The sequence below is a fragment of the Hypomesus transpacificus genome, chromosome 13 (genome assembly GCF_021917145.1).
Source record: "Hypomesus transpacificus isolate Combined female chromosome 13, fHypTra1, whole genome shotgun sequence".
NCBI lineage: Eukaryota > Metazoa > Chordata > Actinopteri > Osmeriformes > Osmeridae > Hypomesus > Hypomesus transpacificus.
Window position 1 is genome coordinate 4,268,441 of NC_061072.1, and position 23,078 is coordinate 4,291,518.

At 47.5% G+C, this 23,078-nt stretch overlaps 1 protein-coding gene across 1 annotated transcript; it reads left to right on the plus strand.

Moving 5' to 3' along the window:
- Positions 1-1,407: 1,407 nt before the first annotated feature.
- On the plus strand, positions 1,408-22,893 carry LOC124475808 (proteasome activator complex subunit 4B-like). The gene is made up of 47 exons (XM_047032642.1): positions 1,408-1,601; positions 2,703-2,843; positions 2,985-3,101; positions 3,247-3,291; positions 3,633-3,782; positions 5,488-5,551; positions 5,702-5,776; positions 6,093-6,215; positions 6,605-6,697; positions 7,190-7,368; positions 7,504-7,590; positions 8,145-8,331; positions 8,424-8,513; positions 8,920-8,984; positions 9,229-9,379; positions 9,841-9,939; positions 10,160-10,229; positions 10,461-10,528; positions 10,968-11,171; positions 11,381-11,538; positions 11,625-11,720; positions 12,256-12,311; positions 12,687-12,743; positions 12,883-12,938; positions 13,074-13,172; positions 13,692-13,754; positions 13,850-13,945; positions 14,053-14,184; positions 14,839-15,048; positions 15,233-15,369; positions 15,460-15,513; positions 15,814-15,943; positions 16,070-16,151; positions 16,244-16,397; positions 16,782-16,851; positions 16,956-17,081; positions 17,181-17,333; positions 17,475-17,579; positions 18,791-18,882; positions 19,083-19,214; positions 19,906-20,108; positions 20,196-20,281; positions 20,534-20,662; positions 21,196-21,351; positions 21,628-21,769; positions 21,894-22,027; positions 22,122-22,893. The coding sequence occupies exons 1-47, from the start codon at positions 1,408-1,410 to the stop codon at positions 22,254-22,256; spliced, it is 5,445 nt and encodes a 1,814-aa protein (XP_046888598.1). The 3' UTR covers positions 22,257-22,893.
- Positions 22,894-23,078: the final 185 nt, after the last annotated feature.

Sequence of the window (23,078 nt, forward strand, 5' to 3'; positions counted from 1 at the left end):
CTGAGGCAGAGACATGGACTAAGGCAGAGACATGGACTGAGGCAGAGACATGGACTGAGGCAGAGACATGTACTGAGGCAGAGACATGGACTGAGGCAGAGACATGGACTGAGGCAGAGACATGTACTGAGGCAGAGACATGGACTGAGGCAGAGACATGGACTGAGGCAGAGACATGTACTGAGGCAGAGACATGTACTGAGGCAGAGTGAGACTTGGACTAAGGTAGAGTGAGACATGGACTGAGTGTGACGGGTATGTAACGGCTGTAGCCATGCTCCGTCACGGCAAGGCTTGTTCGCCACTCACTGGGCTCGAACGCACAACCTACAACTTGCCAAGCGTGACCACTACCAGCTACGCCAAAGAAAAGCTAGCTCTTTGTTGACGAGGGTGGCCTTTTACATACCTGAGGAGCGACTTTCACGGTTTTAACTCCATAACATGAGGCAGAGTGAGACTTGGACTGAGGTAGAGTGAGACATGGACTGAGGCAGAGTGAGACTTGGACTGAGGCAGAGTGAGATATGGACTAAGGCAGAGTGAGACTTGGACAGAGGCAGAGTGAGACATGGACTGAGGCAGAGTGAGACATGGACTAAGACAGTCCAGCTAAATTCTCTCCACCCCTCTTCTGTGCCACAGTGAAACGGGTCACCTAGTGTTGTGTTATCAACTTAGCTTCCCCGTAGTTGATTATCTGTTCCTTTCCCAGCATACAAATAAAGCTCATTGAATTACCACAGACTTATATTAAATGGATTGACATGGAAGGGATACATGAAGGAAGGCAGAGGAAACATGTACGTGGAGTGGGTTTGGCAGAAGGGGAAAGACTAGCAATGTCATTGTTTATCAAGCCTCATATTATACCAATCATTCAGATAGATACTGTTGTGTGAGTGTGTATGGTGGTAGTGTTCAGGTGTTAAGGTAGCTCTGCAAGGAAGGGGGAAGGGAATTAATCTTGTTAGCTGGCTATCCTGTTAGTGTCTCTATCTTTGCAGATTAAACTCTTAATACACTCACACTGGTAGCTGGGATTTGAAGTTGAGAGGATGTAGGATAGAAAAAGACGTTATAACACTTGCAGACATCTATCACTACAGACGTATCTGTGTTTGCGTCATGCGTTCCGTGGAAAAGCGCGATATGGACACAAACGGCCTAGGTGTGACAGAGCAGCAGGGATGCAGCTTGCGGAGGTCACGGGCAAACGAGCTTGTACTTAGCCTTTATTTTAATTAGCGCGTGACACACTTTTGCTTTTGTCCTGTAGCCTACGGTGATACCCTACCGGATCTCGAACAGGGATTATGCTGAGTAAGACTTGGAGCTTCGAGGGAAGCAAAAAAAGCCCCTTTGAGTCACTCCGTCAAAAACGTTAGGAATATCTGTCAAACGACGATGACGGACCAGGCCGACCCCTCTGACTTCATCCCTCAGAAAGAGATTGTTTACAACGGCCTGCTACCGTACGCAGACCGTCTGGACCAGGAGGCTACTCGGCTACTGGCCGGGATAAAGGCGAACCTGGCCCGGGCAGTCATGGTCAGAGAACTCTGGCCCGGTGTCTCTTTCTGGACAAGGAAACTATTCGCGTAAGTAGTTGCGTGGATGCTAGTCTAGCCTCCATCATTGGTAGACTGCTGTATACATTAAGACTAAATGTCTAATTAGAATCTATAAAATAATGACATGTGGATTATATATCTAACTTGAATTGAAATTACACGCTAAACAATAGCTATTCTCGGTACTCATAATAATTGTTTATATCACGGCGACCTGGCCCAGTTGTTTAATCCCATATTGTTGACCAACAAGAAGATAAAAATGTTTTAGGAAATGTTGAAATTTCTTTTTAGAATATCCTATAGGTTCACGTAGAAGCTAATTTCAGCCATTGTTTTATGAAGGTTTCACATTGGCTTCCAGCTCCCCATGCCTTAAGTGACGTTGTTTGTGTCTAGCCAGTTAATGGGTCACCTGCTAGTGCTTCAGCAGGAAGCGATCAGTATTAATTTCCCCTATTAGAAGACCTTTGTAGGCCTACTGTTTTAGTGTGTGCATGTGTGTACCTGGTTTCCCTTCCATCACTTAAATCCTGCCCAGTTTTCCTCAAGTACACAAACAATGCCTTAAATGTGAGTTCATGTTTAAGGTGTTTAAACACCTTTCTCTCCCCCTCTCTCTCCCCCTCTCTTTCTACCCCTCCCTCCTTCTTTCCCCCCATCTCTCTCTCTCTCTCTCTCTCTCTCTCTCTCTCTCTCTCTCTCTCTCTCTCTCTCTCTCTCTCTCTCTCTCTCTGTATCTCTCTCTCTCTCTGCCTCTCTCTCTTTCCGCCCTCTCTCTCTATTGCTCTCTCCCTCCCTCTCTCCCCCTCTCTGTCTATCTTTATCGCTCTCTCTTCTCTCTCTCTCCCTTTCTCTATCTCTCTCCCCCCCTCTCTCTATCACTCCCTCCCTCCCCCTCTCTCTCTCTCTATCTCTCTATCTATCTCTCTCTCTCTCTCTCTCTCTCTCTCTCTCTCTCTCTCTCTCTCTCTCTCTCCCTCTCGCTCTCCCCCATCTCTCTATCGCTCTCCCTCCCTTTCTCCCCTTCTGTCTCTATTGCTTTCTCTCTCTGCCTCCCTCCCTCTCCCTCTCTCTCTCTCTGCCTCTCTGCCTCCCTCTCTCTCCCTCTCTGTCTCTCCTTGGCAGGTTTCTGAAGCTGTATGGCCGCAGGTTCAGTAAAGAGGACCATATTGTGTTCATTAAGCTGCTGTATGAGTTGGTCACTCTGCCCAACCTGGAGCCTCATATGATGCAGAGCTTTGCCAGGCTTCTGATCAACCTGCTCAAGTATGCCTGCACACACACACACGCGCACACACAGACCTGACAACACACACTCATACACATACACATCTCACATCTCACACCCACACAGCCCTGACAGGTCTCACAGTCTGGGGTCTGATGACTCACTTCCTCCGCCGACAGGAAAAAGGAGCTGCTGTCACGGGATGACCTGGAGTTGCCATGGCGACCACTGTACGCGCTGTGTGAGAAGGTCTTCCATTCTAAAACGGAACACCTAGGCCTGATCTGGTTCCCCAAGTACGCAGTGATACACACACACACACACACACATCCCATCATCCTCATGCATGAACTAACACGTGGACTAATGGACTCTCCAATTCTCTCCCTCCCCATCATCTCTCCATCTGACCCTCCTTCTTTCTAACTGTTTGTTCCCCAGCTCTTTGGAGAACCTGCTGAAAGCAATGGTGAAGAGTTGCAGATTGTGAGTTTGGCACAGCGATTGCAAGACACTTCATTAAAATAATACTCCATATATTTACTGTCATGTCACACTGTGTGTCTGTGTGCGCGTCTGTGTACGCGTCTGTGTACGCGTGTGTGGGCGTGCGTCTGTGTGTGTGCGTGTGTGCGTCTGTGTACGCGTGTGTGGGCGTGCGTCTGTGTACGCGTGTGTGGGCGTGCGTCTGTGCGTCTGTGTGTGTGCGTGTGTGTGTGCGTGTGTGCGTCTGTGTGTGTGTGTGTGCGTCTGTGTGTGTGTGTGCGTGTGTGTGTGTGTGTCTGTGTGTGTGTGTGTGTGTGTGTGTGTGCGTGTGTGTGGACCAGGTATTTCCCTGCGTCCTCCACCCAGGAAATGCTGGATGAGTGGCGCCCCCTGCTGTGTGTGTTTGACGTGATCATGCAGAAGGCCGTCAGCTACATGGAGCTCTTCCTTCCCACCATCATGCCCCCCGAGGAGCACGCACAGGGCTTCAGGTGGGTGTGCGTGTCTGTGTGTGTGTGTACGTGTGTGTGTGCGTGCGTGTATGTGTGTGTGTGTACGTGTGTACGTGTGTACGTGTGTGTATGTGTGTGTGTGTGTGTACGTGTATGTGTGTGTGTGTCAACGACAGAAATTAGTCTGTTCAATGAAGCGTCTTCACGAGTATGTTCTTTTCTTCAGTGCACCTCTTTCTCTGTGCTTGCTGCAAACTGTCCTCCAGAATGTGTTATTGAAGTTTTTCCTATATTCTGCCACATTTCTGAGTGTTGAGGCCTGTTCTAGATTTAGACACATTACTGAGTGTTGAGGCCTGTTCTAGATTTAGACACATTCCTGAGTGTTGAGGCCTGTTCTAGATTTAGACACATTCCTGAGTGTTGAGGCCTGTTCTAGATTTAGACACATTACTGAGTGTTGAGGCCTGTTCTAGATTTAGACACATTCCTGAGTGTTGAGGCCTGTTCTAGATTTAGACACATTACTGAGTGTTGAGGCCTGTTCTAGATTTAGACACATTACTGAGTGTTGAGGCCTGTTCCAGATCTAGACACATTCCTGAGTGTTGAGGCCTGTTCCAGATCTAGACACATTACTGAGTGTTGGGGCCTGTTCTAGATTTAGACACATTCAGTGTTTCCCACAGATTAGAAATCTAATTGTGGCGGGGAGGGGGGGTCGTAATAATTCCTTCGTTAATAATTTGTTACACAGTTAATTTGTTAATAATTTGTTACATTAAATATTAATCCAAAATGATTCACACCTTCACAAATGAACAACAACTAACATATCATTTCTGCATTATGCATGTAGCAACGCTAGTGCTAAACAACTATTTAACTGGTCGGCTCCATGACGCCGAGTAAGTAGCTAGCTCTTGAGACTTCTCACCAAAAGAACGAAGGGGAAACTTCGAGTACTGTAAGTCGCTCTGGATAAGAGCATCTGCTAAATGACTAAATGTAAATGTGAGTAAGGTACCTAGCGAAAAGTAGCCGCAACTTTCCTCGACTTTTAGCTACGGCACTAATGCTGAAGGCTCGCTGATATAGCTGTCGGTCTTACTAGAACGGCATATGTACTGTATGCATTGTTGCTAACGTGTGCTGATGTTGTGACTGTGTGCATATGTGGGAAAGACGCATCAGTAACAGAGAGACGGAGGGAGAGCAGGGGAAAGGAAATGCAGCTGAACGAATACGCTGCGTGTTTTAACCTAAATAGCGATAAAAATTTTTTTTTATGAAACGCAATGTGTGGCGGCCGGTGTTGATTCTGTGGTGCACCGCCACAAATTTAGTCTATGTGTGGGAAACACTATTACTGAGTGTTGGGGCCTGTTTTAGATTTAGACACATTACTGAGTGTTGAGGCCTGTTCTAGATTTAGACACATTACTGAGTGTTGAGGCCTGTTCTAGATTTAGACACATTACTGAGTGTTGAGGCCTGTTCTAGATTTAGACACATTACTGAGTGTTGGGTCCTGTTCTAGATTTAGACACATTATTGGAGGTGAGGAGCTCAGGAGATGGAAGGAACATTCCATGCAGTTTTCAATTCCAACATAGTTAGTCATAAGGCTTACCTGAATTTTCCAAGACTATTTGTCTTATTTCTAAATCCATGAGGGAGTGTCAGTGAGAGCACATAGTGTGCAAAAATGTGTGTATCTGATTGTGTGTGTGTGCTCTTTAAGGTTGTGGTTTGATGAGTTGATGAGTCTGTGGGTATCAGTCCAAAGTCAGCCCAACTGGGAAGGGGTGAGTTCAACACACACGCACACACACACACACACACACACACACACACACACACACACACACACGCACGCACACTCTGAAATAACGCACACACACACAAACAAAAGAATGTTCCCCCACACACACTCAACAGTTGATTTGTGTCTCCAGTGTCTTGTAAACCTGTTTGCGCGTTTGGCCAATGACAACATTGGCTATGTGGACTGGACCCCTTACATCCCCACTGTGAGTAACACGTCTGTCTGTGTGTGTGTGTGTATCTGTATTTTAAAGGGTTGGTTTTTCATTCCGCTTTTAAACTGTCTGGGTTGTGTGTGTATATGTGTTTGTGTGTACGTGTGTGTATGTGTGTGTATACGTGTGTTTGTGTGTGTGCGTGTGTGAATGTATGTGTGTGTCTGTATTTTGATGGATAGTTTTTTTATTCCATTTTTCACGTGTCTGGGTCGTGTACGTGAGCATGTGTGTATTTTGATGGGTCGGTTTTTCATTCCATTTGTAACCTGTGGTGTGTGTGTGTGTGTGTGTGTGTGTGCATTAGATCTTCACCAGGATCCTGCGCAGTCTGAACCTGCCTGTCGGGGTCAGTCAGATGGTGGCTCCTCGATACCTCACCAACTCCTACGACATGGGTTACCTGGTGGTGTGGATCACTGCCCTGCTGGTACTGCTCTGCACCCTGGGGGACAATCACTGGTGGAGGAGGAGGAGGAGGAGGGGGAGGGGGAGGGGGAGGAGGAGGAGGAGGAGGAGGAGGAGGAGGAGGAGGAGGAGGGGGAGGGGGAGGGGGAGGGGGAGGGGGAGGGGGAGGGGGAGGAGGAGGAGGAGGATTGATGAAAAGGATGATAATGAGGGAAGGGTTGAAGAGGAGGATGATGATGAGGATGAAACGGATGAGGGGGAGGAGGAGGATGAGGATGATGATGAGTAGGATGATGAGAAATAGGATGTCGAGGATGATGATGATACTGATGACAATTGTCCCAGTACTGATGATGATGATGATGATAGTGATGATAATGAGTGTGTGACCCCTGACCTGTGTCCCTGTAGGGTGGGCCAGGGAACCCTGCGCAGAAACAGCTGACCTGTCTGTTAAACAGCATTGCTTCCTATTACCACCCCTCCAATCATGGACGCTGGCAGGTCTGACCTCACACACACACACACACACATTCACACACCACTGCCGGGCCCTCCTGTTTCACACACACACACACACACACATTCACAAACACACACACCCCTGCCACACTGTAATGTATTTTCTGTTGTAAATTGGCAACTTATAATTAATTTTATGGCAACTTATATTTTATTTTATTGTATATTTTATATTATTTGTATTCCACTTAGTATTGCTAGTTTATGTATCCTTAGTATAGTTAGACCATATATTTAAATTTAAGATTCTTATATGTTTATTGTATGCACCCTCCTGCCAAAGCAAATTCCTTGTCTGTGCAAACTTTCATGGCGAATAAATCCCTTTCTGATTCTGATTCTGATTCAAAACACAATGACCCGACAGAGGGCATATGTTGATGCCAGTGTGTGTGTGCGTGCGTGCGTGTGTGTGTGTGTGCGTGCGTGTGTGTGTGCGTGTGTGCGTGTGTGCGTGCGTGCGCGTGTGTGTAGTCCCATCTGATGAGGCTCCTCCAGCGGCTGCCGGCCAGCGTGGTGCGTCGTGTCCACCGTGAGCGCCATGCCCAGCCGTCCTGGATCACGCCTGTCCCAGATCAGCACAAGCTGAGCGACGCTGACCTGCACCACTTCTCCCTCAGTCTCAGTGGAGCCGCCCTGCTGGCCATGTTCAGGTACTGCTGCTGGCGTAGAGACATCCGCTCAATACAGATAGGATCAAATAGAACAATCTATATCTAGAGAACTGCAGTGAGCTAATGAAGGGCTGCTGGGTGTGTTGCATGTGCCCCCCTGCTGGTGGCTGGCAGTAAGACAGGCAGTATGGACGCTGCTTACGCACTGCAGAACCTGGCTCTCCTCACCCCTCAGCTCACCATACCTCCCGTACTGGAGAAGTGAGTTATGTGTGTGTGTTGTGTTTGGGTGTTGTGTGTGCGTGTGTTGTGTGTGTGTTTGTGGGGGGGTGTATGCTAATGACGATGCTATTCATAGACATTTCTACTTGAATTTACAATCAACAGTTACAAACGGTTACAATATACCCTAATTGATAACTAAACTTGCATAAATGTAAACTTGTCATGTAAATAATCATTGCATGCTGCTTAAGGGGTTAGGCTTTCTAACCCTACAGTGAGTTATTTCTATACCGCAAAACGAATGTAATGTACATCTGTGCGGTCTAATGTACATGTATGTTTTCTAATATATATCTTTGTGGTCCATTGTGTGTATGTGTATGTGTGTGTATGTGTGAATGTGAATGTGTATATGTGTGTGTGTGAATGTATATATGTGTATCTATGTGTGTGTATGTATATATGTGTGTCTATGTGTGTGTGTGTATGTGTATACGTGTGTGTATGTGTGTGTGTGTGCATGTGTGTGCGTGTGTTTGTGTGTGTGTTTGTGTGTGTGTGTGTGTTTGGGGCGTCCCTGCTGGGTCTAGAACGTATGCTGCTATGCAGACTCTTACAGAACCTCACACGCTCACGGCGACCCTCAGCTGTATGATTGGGATGGCTCGCAGCCTCATCTCCACCGGCAACCATTACCCAGAAGGCCGCACACACGTTCTCCCGCTGCTCATGGGAGCGTTGCCCGGGGTCGATCCAAACGACTTCAGCAAGTGCATGGTAGGTGTTACACCAGGGGCGAGCAAAGTACTCCTCCAGCAGTCTCTGCCTGGTGTGATTCATAGTGTCTCCCTCCTTCTCTCTCTCTCTAGATAACATTCCAGTTTATCGCCACCTTCACCACTTTGGTGCCTTTTGTCGACTGCTCATCTGCTCCCTCTCAGCACACTGACCTCACAGAGGTAAACACACACACACACACACACACCCTTACACACACACACCATCACTGAGATATGACACACATATCTGATATATGTGACATATGTGTAACTCTCGTAATCAAAAGGTTGGGAGCTGACATTAGCTAACGTAACGTAACACCAGTAGCTGCATAGCGTTCGGTGGCCTGTCTCATCATTGTTTATCACAAGAAAACATATCTTTTAGTGAGGGGTGAAGAGTTTACGAACCCTAAACCCCCTAAAAAAGAAAACGTCCACATTGTCCTTGTCCGACCTGACACACACACTCACACACCCTCATTCAGACACACACACACCCTGACTGACACACAACTGAACAGACAAGCGCACAGACACACATAAACACAGTCATTGACTCGAGCTTTGTCTCCTCTGGTTTCAGATTGAGAGAGAGCTGTGTTTTGCCTCTGCTGAGTTTGAAGACTTTGTTCTCCAGTTCATGGACAGGTACAGTCTCAGTAGACAGGCATACTCAGTGAGCTTCTGCTAGTCATAGAGGGGAGATGGTCATTCAACGTTTATGGACAACATTTCAATTCAGTTACGTAATGTCATTTCTAATGATTCTATGATCTCAAATTGTTTACTTGTTTGTAAATGAGCAGAACAGCAACAAAGTGTGTTTGAAAATGTGTGTGTGTTTATGTGTGTGTGTGTATGTATGCCTGTATGTCTGTGGGTGTGTGTGTAGGTGTTTTGCCCTGATAGACAGCAGCAGCCTGGAGCAGACGCGTGGGGAGACAGAGACAGACACACAGACCCAGCTGGAGAGCCTGGTGGAGCTGGGTCTGTCCTCCACCATCAGCACCATCCTCACACAGTGCTCCCGCCCCATCTACAGGGTACACACACACTCTGGAACACACACACACACACTTGGGAAGACACACACAAACACTGGAACACACACACACACACTTTGGACCACACTCACACACACACACACACACACACTGGAACACACACCCACCCACTGGAACACATACACACATTCTGGAACACACACACACTACTCTGGAACACACACACAAACCCATACACACTATGACACGTGCACACGCACTATCACACACACACACACTATCACACACACACACAAACACACACACACACAAACACACACACACACACTAGAAGAACCCCGTCCACACACACATGCACATTCCAGAATGTCTATCCAGAATCCTGTCACATGACCTGAGAAGAATCAGTAGATGTCAACAGTTTGTGAGGTTGAAGTGACATTTCAATCTACTGAGCTGCTATTCCTGTCCTTGGTTCTGGTTCTGACTGGATGCTTTAGGTGGCTTTGGAGAAGGTGTACAATTTTGCCACAACGAACATCTTTGAGACGTGTGTGTCTGGCCGGATGGTGGCGGACATGTGTCGAGCAGCAGCCAAGGTGCCGTGACTTTGCTAGTTCTTCTTCCATCCTTCCTCCTGCACATTACAGTCATATCGGCCGTTAACAACCGTCTGACCGTCTATGGTTGTGCATGCATGCGTCATATGTGTATGCTTACATGAGTGTGTGTCTGTGTGGCGTGTGTTTGTGCGTGTGTGTGTGGTGGGTGTGTTTGAATGTGTGTGTTGTGTGTGTGTGTGTGTGTGTGTATTTGCAGTGTCATCCAACAGAGTCTCTCAGACTGTTTGTCCCTCACTGCTGCAGCATCATCCTGCACATCACTGCCAGTCAGTACCGTGTGTGTTTGTGTATCACGCTGTCTACTACAGATACTTGTGTGTTGTCCATTGTGTATTTGTTAGTTGCTAATACTTAGTATATGTTAGTGTATGGTAGTTTGAAGCGTGTTCATGTCTTAGTGTGTATTTGTGTGCATGTTTGCACGTGTGTTTGTATCAACCTGTATTTATGTATGCGTGTTTATCAATGTGCATTTATATGTGCGTGTGTGTTGACAGATGAAGAGCTGTTAAACGAGGAGGAAATGGATAAGGAGCTGCTGTGGAATCTGCAGCTGCTCTCAGAGGTCAGACAAACATACCAGTTCTGCCTGACAGCACACATACACACACACACACACACACACATACACACACACACACACGTACACGTACACACATACACATTTACGCACACACATACATGCACACATAAACACACACATTCACAAACTTACACACACATACCCCCCCCCCCACGCACACTCACATACACACCAACACACTACTAAGTAAATGACTGAACAAACTATTTTTGTGATTGGAGACTTAATCCCACAATTCCCAAGACATGTGTCATGGAAAGCTTTACAGAATGGTTCATCAATGTGTGTGTGTGTGTGTGTGTCTGTGTGTATGTGTGTGTGTGTGTGTGTGTGCGTGTATGTGTCTGTGTGTGTATGTGTGTGCGTGTATGTCTGTGTGTGTGTGCGTCTGTGTGTGTGTGTGTCTGTGTGTGTGTTGCAGGTGACTCGTGTGGACGGGGACCAGCTGTTGCTGTACAGGGAGGACCTGGAGCAGATCCTGTGTGTGTGTGTGCGTCTGCGCTGCAAGCAGGCCTACATGCTGGCCTGCTGTCTCCTGGAACACACACTCCGCTCTCTGTCGCTCACGTACCCCACCGAATACCGCAGCACACCTGGGGGCTTTGACACACACCTGCCCATATGGGTACACACACACACACACACACACATTCAATACACATGCAGGACGTACAGACACATTCAACCATTTCACTTAGCTAAACTAATCCTTTGTTTATCAGTCCAAACTGTAGCATTGTCTCTCTCTCTCTCTCTCTCTCTCTCTCTCTCTCTCTCTCTCTCTCTCTCTCTCTCTCTCTCTCTCTCTCTCTCTCTCTCTCTCTCCCTGTGCAGGACTGGGGCAGGGCTGGGGATGTAGCTGCACTGGGGGTGTGTTGGCACGTGCCCAGTAAAGAGGAGGAGGACTTTGTCTTTCAGCTCTTGTCCCGCCTTCTACAGCCTGAGCTCCAGCGAATCAGAGATCATGTCTCTGGCCAGCAACCGATGAGCAGGTCAGCTCTGCTTCAGATGATCTCAGTTCTCAATGTCTTCTGAAAATGTGTTCCAACGCACGCTTGGTTGCATCTTTTGACCACAGGGAGGAGCTGTTGCAGAGTTTGGCAATTGTGCAGCATTGCCTGCTGGGAACTGGAAGCATGCTGCCCCCTCTGGATGGACCAGCTGTCCCTGATCTGTGAGACACACACACACACACACAGACACACAGACAGACACACCGACACACACACACACACACACACACACAGACAGACACACACAGACACACACACACACCTCAAAATTTACATTTATGCATTTAGCAGACGCTTTTAACCAAAGCGACTTCCAAAAGAGAGCTTTACAAAAGTGCATAGGTCACTGATCATAACGACATAGCCCCAAACATTGCGGGTAGCCAAAGCATGAATCAACATTGTGAAAACTAAATAAGTCCCAAAGGGAAAAACCATAAGATCATGTAGTTAAACAAGTTACAATTAAACAACATGAACCTCAAAAAAGTGTAAGGGTACAATAGTTTACAAGTCAGTTACAACTAACCAATAAGAGCAACAAGTCTCTCAATAAGAGTCATTGTGATCCTGGAGGAAACTAACATCAGGTCCAGACACACATTCCTAAGTACCGTTGTACTCTTGTAACAAGTGTGTCTTGAGCCTTTCTTGATGTCAACATGTATTATATGATGGTCACTTATTTTTTTTCAGAGTTCCCACCATGGTGAGCCTGGAGGAAATAAAGCTGCACATTGGAGTGGACTATGGTGAAAACACACACACACACGCCCACACACACAGAGACACACACACACACAGAGACACGCACACACAGAGACACACACACACACAGAGACACACACACACACAGACACACGCACATACAGAGACACACACACGCCCACACACACAGAGACACACACACACACAGAGACACACACACACACACGCCCACACACACAGAGACACACACACACACACACAGAGACACACACACACACAGAGACATGCACACACACAGAGACACGCACACACACACACACACAGAGACACACACACAGTAGAGCTGCCTTGGTGTCGCAGCTCTCCTCGTGCTGTGTCCATGCTGAGTTGGCTGTGTGTGATTGTTCCCTGTTCTCCAGATGCCTCCAGGGAGAGGTACAGAGAGACCATGTGCACCACCATGAGATTACTGCTGCGTAAGTGACAGGCAGTATGTGGGCCGCCTGGCCCAGCCCTGTGCAGCATCACTTCACACTCCCGGAGAGACCGTCATGGGCTCGGTTTTGACTTCCTATCTCACCTTGATTGCCCCCCCCCCTTTTCTCTACCCCTTAGATCATATTCTGGAAAATTCAGAGGATGACACCAAGTCCCTGTTTGCCATTATAAAGGTGCACACCTTGTCATGAGTTACTGTGTTTCGAGATGTGTGTTTCGTAAGTGGGGCTGCTCCAAATACTAAAGAGCCCCCATCTCCATGTCCTGGTCTATACAGTGTGTGTGCGTGTGTATGTGTGTGTGTGCAGATCATCAGCGACCTCCTGTTTTTCCGGGGAACGCACAAGAAGGAGTTTGACTCCCGCTGGAAGAGCTATACACTCGTCAAGAAGTCCATGGAAGACCGGGTGAGGCAACGTGTCGACACACACGCCAGAAACACACACACACTAGAAACAAACACACACACACCAGAAACACACACAGACACACCAGAAACGAACACACCAGAAACACACACACACCAGAAACACACACACACACACACATCAGAAATACACACACACCAGAAACACACACACACACCAGAAACACACACACCAGAAACACACACACACCAGAAACACACCCACACACACCAGAAACACACACACCAGAAACACACACACACACCAGAAACACACACACACCAGAAACACACACATACACACCAGAAACACACACACACACACCAGAAACACACACACACACACATCAGAAACACACACACAGACACCAGAAACACACACACACACCAGAAACACACACTCACACACACCAGAAACACACACACACACACAAACCAGAAACACACGCACAACAGAAACACACACACCAGAAACACACCTACATGCGGCACAGCTCAGCTAATGTGTGTTTCTCTGTAGCTCCATGGGAGGAAGCAGCACATTCGCGCTCTGCTCATCGACAGAGTGTTGTTGCAGCACGAGGTCAGTTGGCTAATGGTCATCTCTAATGGTCAAGTGATGGCTGTGTAGTGGGGTTGTTCTGCAGTATGTTGTGTGTAACTAGCGGCTGTGTTCAGATGAGGAAGCTGGTTTGCGAGGGCTGTGAATACAAGATGGTCCACCAGGAGCTGATCAGCGATCTTCTGCTCCTGTCTACGAGCACCTATAGTCAGGTAGCCACACACACATACACACACGCACATACAAATCCTTACGTCGCTACCTCAGTATATTCACCCAGCCTGTGTGTGTGTGCGTCCTTGCGTGTTTGTGGGTGTAGGTGCGTAGCAGGGCCCAGGCTGTGCTTATGGCTGCGTTGGGAACCTTCACTCTCTCCTACAGAGATGTGGCTCCCCGAATTCTCAAACTGCTCTCTCCACAACACACCTCAGCGACACAGCAGCAGTTCAAGGTACAAAACACGCACATACACCAGTGGCCATTTCTTGAAGACTGCAAGGGAAGCTCAGCTTCGCCTAACATTTCAAAAAAATCACGGTCAAATATTTACTATCGTGTTAACATTTTAAATGCGTTAGAACACGTTTATATCGAAGATACATATATTAGCAGGTCGACTGACTGATTTCCTTCTCATACGTTGGGCCACAGTGCATTTCCCTGTTGAAGCTCAGCTTCCATGGACTTCAATGGGGCTGCTTTGAACAGTTCCTTGTTTCAGTTTAACCTAATTTCCACATTTCCTCCTTCGAGATTAATATTGTTTTGTTAGATTGTTTGTTCCTTCATTAATTCATTCAGTAGGTTAGGCTAGTCGTGTAGGGGTGAACTAGCCAGTGAACTAGCCAGTGAACTAGCCAAATAAATGGAACATTTTTAGGATGTAGGCCGAAAATGAGCTTCCCCTCTTTGAAAGACCAGCAGCCGCCACTGACATACAAATGCACATACACACACACACATACACAATGCACATACACTCACACACATTCACAATGCACATACACACACACACATACACAATGCACATACACACACAGACACACTCACACCACACACAGACACACACATGAGAGTGTCCAGGAGTGACGCTGTGCTTCTCCAGGGCGCGCTGTACTGTCTGCTGGGGGTGTACGGGGGGGTGTGTCTGGCCAGTGGGAGAGACTGGGACTGTGTCGGGGAGGTGTGGCCGGCTCTGGTGCGCTGTGGTCTCTCCCCTTCCATGACCCTGGAGAAGCCCTCCATTGGACGGCTCCTCGATGACATCACAGACAAGATCCACCGGCAGCACGAGACGATAGGCCTTCACTTTACGGTGTGTTACACACGCACACACCAAACACACCCACACACCATAAACACACACCATGTACACATCATACACCATACACATACTGTACACACATCTAAACACATACATACACACACACACACACACACACCATACACATACTGTTAGTGTCTGATTTGCTCCCCTCTGTGGTCACTGTCTCTTCCAGGTGTCTGACAGCTGCGTAGAAACAGCCAATGAGATCTTTGCATCTCAAATCCCCGCCCCCAGCTTGGAGGCACCGACCAAACAGGAGCTGAAGGAGGGGCTTCAGCGTCAGCGAATCAGAAACCTAGTGGCCGTCAGGTTAGTATGCACATACACTCACCTCCTCACACACTCACACACACTCACACACACTCACACACACTCACACGCACATCCTGTCTTCTGTAGGAAGTATGAGAAGCTTGTCAACGACCTCTTGGACTGCCTTGAAGACAAAGACCTGTGAGTGTATTTTTGTGAACATGTGTGTGTGTGTAGGTGTACTGTTTGGGAATTTTGGAGATTCCAGCCCCTTTCCTCCACAAGGACATGTAAGTGAAGAGAAATGGAGTTACAGAAACAACCCTTCCTTAGCCCATGACCTAAATAACTTCATGAAATGGTCATAAAGTGGCAATTTGCATCTATGACATGGCTGCCTTCAAGGTTCGTGGATGGGGTATAGAAATGATGTTGTCTTGTACATGGATGTTTTACGTGTGTTCTATCAAAGAATGTGTGTGCGTGTGTGTGTGTGTTTAGGCCGTGGAAGTTTGAGCACATGGCTACAGACCTGCTCTCTCTTCAGCTGAGAGACGACCACCCCCTCCCTCCAGATGCTATCCTGTACTTCACACAAGGCCTCACGCACGACTCACTCAGCATACGCAAGGTGTCTGTCCCTGTGTGTGTGCGTGTGTATGTGTGTGTCTACGTTTTGTGGTCTGTCTGGGTAGCAGACTGGGAGCAACATGAAGGACTTGTTTCCAAAGCGTCAGTTTCTCCTCCTATCCCCTAGGTGGCCATATGCACTGTAGCTGCCATCTTAAAACAGCTGAAGAGACCACGCAAGAAAGTGTCTCTGAAGCCCCGGGACGTCAGTGAGTAAACCCACAGCTCAACCAAGTGAACAGACACACGCTGCCGTCATTGAGTCTAACTTATACTGTGACAATTGTGTGTGTGTGTCTAGGTGGTATAGTCGACTCGGAGCATCTGTGTGTGGGAGACAGGGATTCAAACCGCTGGCTACAGTACGACAGCAACAGGCTCCCACTCAGCCAGGAACAGTGGAACTCTCTGAACTTTGTGGAGAAGACTCACTGGGGCTATTACACATGGCCTAGGTAAGACTGGCTGATTGGCAAGCTGACTGGGGTCAGATGGCTGAGCGGTTAGGGAGTCAGGCTATTAATCAGAAGGTTGTTGGTTCGATTCCCGGCCGTGCCAAATGACGTTGGGTCCTTGGGCAAGGCACTTCACCCTACTTGCCTCAGGGAGAATGTCCCTGTACTTACTGTAAGTTGCTCTGGATAAGAGCGTCTGCTAAATGACTAAATGTAAATGTGACTGACTGATTGACTAACTGACTGGCTGACTGACTGGATGACTGATTGACTAACTGACTGACTGATTGACTGATTGATTAACTGACTGGCTGACCGACTGATGATTGTCCATTCATCCATGTGTCCATCCATCTCTCCTGTGGACCCTGGTCATGCGAACAGAGAGATCGTCATCTATGCACCGTATGGAGAGCAGCCAAAAGAAGCCCTGGAATATGAGGACATGTGTGAGGTACACACACACGTACACACACACACACTACTATGGTAACTGTGGGTTACTATTGTAGTCTCTACATTCCTGTACATGTGAACTGTATGTGCGCGTGTTCTTAGGGTGAGAAGATCATCTATGAACATTTCATCGACCCAGAGTTCGTTGGCCAGCTGATTGAGTTTCTGTGTCTGGAGGATCGCAAAGGCAAGGACAGTTTCAGTCCTCGTCGATTCTGCCTGTTTAAGGTACACGGTGTCTCAGACACACACACACACGCTCACACACACACACGCGCCATCTTTGTGTGCTGTCCAACCACGTATGTTTCTATGTGTACCTGACAGGGGCTGTTCCGCAACTATGGCGATGCGCTCTTGCCATTGCTGTGGCCCCACCTGGAGCAATTGGCTGGGGACTCTCACGAGAGCTCCCAGAGGTGTGTGTGTGAGGTCGCAGCTGGCCTCATCAGGGGCAGTAAACACTGGAGCTACAGCAAGGTATACACACACGCACACACACACTAACGCACACACACACACACGCGCGCACGCACACCACTCATTGAGCATTGTAGCCGCCACTGTTGCGGTCTGATAAACCATGCTTGTTTGTGTGTGTGTGGGTGTGTGTGTGTGTAGGTGGCGAGCATGTGGAAGCTTTTGGGGCCTCTCATCCGGACAGCATTGTCCAACATCACAGTGGAAACGTACACAGACTGGGGCACCTGCATCGCGACAGCATGTGTACGTAAATACATCACATATAGGGGCCCTGTTCCATAAAGCACATTTTCTTATGTCAGTTCGTCTGACTCATTTCCAGTTCATTCAGTTCCATAAAGCCAATTCAATTGAGTTCAAACTCAGTTACTATGGCAAGTTATGCTGCGAAACTAACCTTGTCCGGGGCAAGCTAACTGTCAGGCTTGGCCTGTGTTGTTGCTTAACACTGACCCAATGGGAAAACAAAGATTCACCAACGGAATGAATCTGGCGTGATGCCTTTTTTTTTACCACTATCAGTTCAATATGTACATTTATAGGAAATCAACTTAAATAAAATGTTATGCATTAAACAATGATGAACAATGATTTCAGAATGATAAAAACCTACATAGCCTATGTTAAACATATGACTATATGGTAGTTTGTGAAATCAAATGTTTTAGGCGATGCTACATATCTCATTTCAAATTATCCAGGTATAATCATCATAGCTACATAATAGTTAACAGTAGCCTACAATTGAACCTAAATCCATAGCCTACATCTATTCTCTATTTTTCCGAAACTAAAACCATGTTAAAAGGTTAGGATGATGGTTACTATATTGATTATTAGTAAAAAAAAAAAAAAAAAGAATAACAATGTAAAAAACGTCAATTTAGATGTTTAGAGGATGTGTGTTTTTTTTTCTTTTATTTTTTTTATTTTTTATGGCCTTGACATACGTAGCCTATCATTCATGTCAATCACGGCATGTCATTTTATTTTGATGAAGTGGTGGATGAGCTGTCATAGTACATGTCATAAAGAGAACGTTCTTTCTGGAAGCTATGATCCATGTTCTACCTCTCAGGCTTACTAAGAATAGGGTGCATCCACTGGAATCTGACTTGAATTAGTAGGATTGCGTGAACTAGAATTGGCCTTTATGGAACTGCTTTAACTTTTTAGGTTAATTCAAGTCAGGTTTGGGTTCTTTAATCCCATCTTTTTTGAGCAGCCTTTAGGGAACAGGCCCCAGGTATACAAACATAGAATATACACACATATACATACATAGAATATACACACATAAACACACATATACACACATAGAATATACACACATATACGTATATACACTTAGAATATACTTATAGGGTTTACACACATCAAGTATTCACACGTTGTAAAGTCATGTGCAACAGCCAGTTGAAGAGGCTGCGTGTGTGTGTGTGTGTGTGTTCCAGGCGGGTCGGGACCCCAGGAAGCTGCACTGGCTGTTTGAGCTGCTGATGGAGAGCCCCCTCAGTGGGGAGGGGGGGTCATTCAGGGACGCCAGGTCAGTGTGTGTCAGTGTGTGTGTGTGTGTGTGTGTGTGTTCACCTAAAATACTTTCCCCTCTTCTCCCCTCGACATCATTTCTAAAAGTAGGCTGAGCTGAGCTGTGAGATGTGGCACACATGACTATTTCATTACCCTTCGTTCCTCATGTTTCATCTCTCATCTCTCATCGTGTCTCCTCGTCTTCCTCTCCTCCAGCCTGCTGTACGTGCTGCAGGGGGGCCTGGCCCAGCAGGAGTGGAGGGTTCCTGAGCTGCTCCACAGACTGCTGGCCTACCTGGAGCCCAAACTCACACAGGTCTACAAGAATGTGAGGGAGCGCATCGGCAGGTACTAACACACACTAGATGTGACACATCAAAGGTCGGGTTTCTTTACTCTTTAATAAGTTCTTTCTTCGTTTTCTATGATGTTTCAGCACCAGCTTTCATACTGTTTTAGCTTGTCGCAGTTTTTACATTGGCCAAACAACCAAGACTTTGCCCCTTGATTTAATGGAAAAGGGGTAAACTGGACAATTTATTAATTAATATTTGTATATTAATGTTAATATGAACCACACATGATGGAATTGTAGTTATTTGATTCAACAGGTTTAATTCTAATATAATAAAATAGAACTTTAATAACATTTCAAACAAATTAAATCAATGACAAGGCAAACATGTTACAAAGTGAAAGTTAAATCTGACCTACTATACCATGATTGTTGTATATCAGAGAGAGATAAAGGTAAGAGGTGACGAAGGAGGAGTAGGAAAAGCCCCTCAGGAGATCAAGAATCCACAGAACAACGCTTCATAATCCCCTTTTCCAAACGATTACCTGTAGCTCAACCAATCAGATCACATCTTGACCCTTACTTATCAACATATGACTGCCAGTGCAACAGTGAGTCACACAAGGGCAGGGCTGTCTTCCAGCCTACAATCTTAAAGTAATAGCAGTGGGTCCCGACAGTAGTTCTTTGCTTTCTTTGCTGCTGTCTCATCTTCCCCTGCTCTCTCTCCCTCCCCCCCAGCGTGCTGACGTACATTTTCATGATCGACGTGGCGCTGCCCCACACGCGCCCCACCTGCTCCCCCCACGTGGCCGAGTTCACCAGCAGGGTCCTGGCCCGACTCAAGCCCTTGACCTCGGAGCAGGAGATCCACAACCACGTCCGCGAGGAGAGCCTCCAGGAGCCTGACGAGAAGACCCAGGCCATCAAGCTCCTCAAGACAGGTGGGCCTCCGCAGCGTCCCTGCAGGGCCGGGGAGAGGGGAGGGGCCTGTGGAACCACGGTAACCCTCTCTGGTTTGTGTCCGCCAGTGTTGAAGTGGTTGATGGCCAGCGCTGGACGAACCTTCACTACTCCTGTGGAACAGCAGCTGCAGCTCCTCCCCCTGCTCTTCAAGGTACACACACACACACACACACACTTTGACACACACACACACTCACACGCATAGACACAGACACACACAGACACTCCCATAGGCGGACACGCACGCACGCACTTTCCCAAGACCCTGACAACTCAACCAAGACAGCGTCATTACCCATTCATTCGAACTCTTCCCCTAAAATTCCATTACTGTCCGTTCACCGACTCGGAATGATTTTTTAACGACGTCTTCTCGGGCCTCTCCGCCTGTGTCTGGGTCCAGATTGCCCCCGTGGAGATGGATGAGAACTATGATGAGATGAAGCAGGATGCTCGCACCTGTCTCTCTCTCATGTCACAGGGACTGCTCTACCCGGACCATGTCCCCACAGTCCTGGCTGCTCTGCAGGAGGTAAACACACACACATACTCCTGCTAGAAGTCTTGCACTCACCTGCTCACTTACCCAAACATTCTACCACACAAACATTCACACTCCTGCTCAAACTCACTTAGAATCCGAAGTAGAATAATGTTGAATCGCCAAGTAAGTGTACAAAAACAGGGAATTTACTTTGGTGGGCAGGTGCATACAGTAAACATAATATCATCTTAAAAAGTGCATGTATTCCTTAAATATAGAATATAAAAATGTAAGAACTCTCTCCATACCCTACCACACACACACACTCCGGCTAGAACTCACTTCCTCAGACACCCAACCACACACTTACACACACCTGTTTGTTTTGCTCACATCGCAGGCATCACAGGCCCTCAGCTCTTTGTGGAATTAGGATCCTCCAAGTCTCCCTTTTCCTCCCTGTTTTACACCTTGCTTTCTTCCCCTCTCTCTTCTATCACTCTCTCCCCTCCCCCTTCCCGTTGTCCATCCCTTCCCATCCGTCTCTCTCCCCTTTCGTCCCTTTCCTCCCCTCCCTGCAGATGTCGTCCCATCGCTCGTGGCACGCGCGTCACTCGGTGCTGTCCTACTTGCAGATCATGGTGTTCTACAACCTGTTCACCATCCTGGCCCTGCCCACGCAGGTGCTCCGCATCCGGGCCCTGGTGCTGCAGCTGCTGCAAGACGAGCAGCTGGAGGTAACCAGGGGGACACCACACCCTCCCAGCGGAAGACACCATAGGCTAGGCATGACCGCAGCACTGACTGTGTCAGATGATCAGGGGATCTCCCTTCTCCTCTTCTCAACGTTGTCTTCTCCTCTCATTCTTGCTCCACCATCCCTCCCCTTCCTTTTTGCCTCCTTTCTTTCTTTCTTTCCCTCTCTCTCTCTCCCCCTCTCTAATCCCCAATCTCTCTCTCTCTCTGTGTGTCTCTCGGTCTCCCTGTCTGTCTCTGTTCCTGTTGTGCTCCAGGTCAGAGACATGGCCGGGACCACCCTGAGCGGTTTCCTACAGTGTCAGTTCTTTCCCCTGGACGCCAGTCTGCAGAACCAGCTCCAGTCCCTCAGTCACACCTCCCTCCCCAGGGCCAGGAGCAGAGAGCTGTCTTCCACAGGTGCACACGCACACACACGCACGCACGCACACACACACACACACACACACACACACATGCACACACACTCGTAGTATTTGTGATTCACGATGTGATTTGAGGTTGAAACGGTGCGTGTGTGCAGACCTGGTTCGCCGCCATGCGGGAGTCCTTGGCCTCAGCGCCTGCATCCTGTCGTGTCCGTATGACGTCCCTGTCTGGATGCCCCAGATCCTCATGGACCTTAGCAACCACCTCAATGACCCACAGCCCATAGAGGTACACACTGTTGCACCCAAGTCACTTGGGAACACACACACACACATAATAGCCTATTATCTGGAACTAGCATTGGGTCTCTTATGCTTCGTAGTTGACGGTGAAGAAAACTCTGTCAGACTTCAGACGTACTCACCATGACAACTGGCAAAATCACCGTCAGCGCTTCACAGATGACCAGATACTGGTGCTCACTGACCTGCTGGTGTCACCCTGCTACTACGCCTAGGCAGGTACAACCTTACCACAACATTACCACAACATTACCCTAACCCTGCTACTACGCCTAGGCAGGTACAACCTTACCACGACATTACCACAACATTACCCTAACCCTGCTACTACGCCTAGACAGGTACAACCTTACCACAATATTACCACAACATTACCCTAACCCTCCTACTATGACTAGACAGGTACAACCTTACCACAACATTACCACAACATTACCCTAACCCTGCTACTACGCCTACACAGGTGCAACCTTACCACAATATTACCACAACATTACCCTAACCCTCCTACTGTGCCTAGACAGGTACAACCTTACCACAACGTAACCCTAACCCTCCTACTATGACTAGACAGGTACAACCTTACCACAACATTATCCTAACCCTTCTACAACATCTAGACAGGTACAATCTTACCACAACATAACCCTAACCCTGCTACTACATCTAGACAGCTACAACATTACTACAAACTTACCACATTACCCTAACCCTCCTACAACGTTTAGACGGGTAACAGAATGTTGCCACATTATCCTAATCATTCTACTGTCTGAACATGTCCCTCAACATGATGTCAGTCGCCTAATCGCTACTTATGTAAAAGAACTAAAAGACACCTTTGCCATCACTTACTATAGTCTTCTTTTTATCAATGCACTAATCCTTGTCCTTTCTCTTTTCTCTGCTTCTCACCTGTTAACCTCCTCAGCATTTCTCGCCAGACAACTGGATCAAAGTTGTAGTTTTTACTTTTAATGAAGAGCAAGAATGGAAGTGACAATACAGTGGATGGAGAGTGGGTGGTGCCAGGTGAA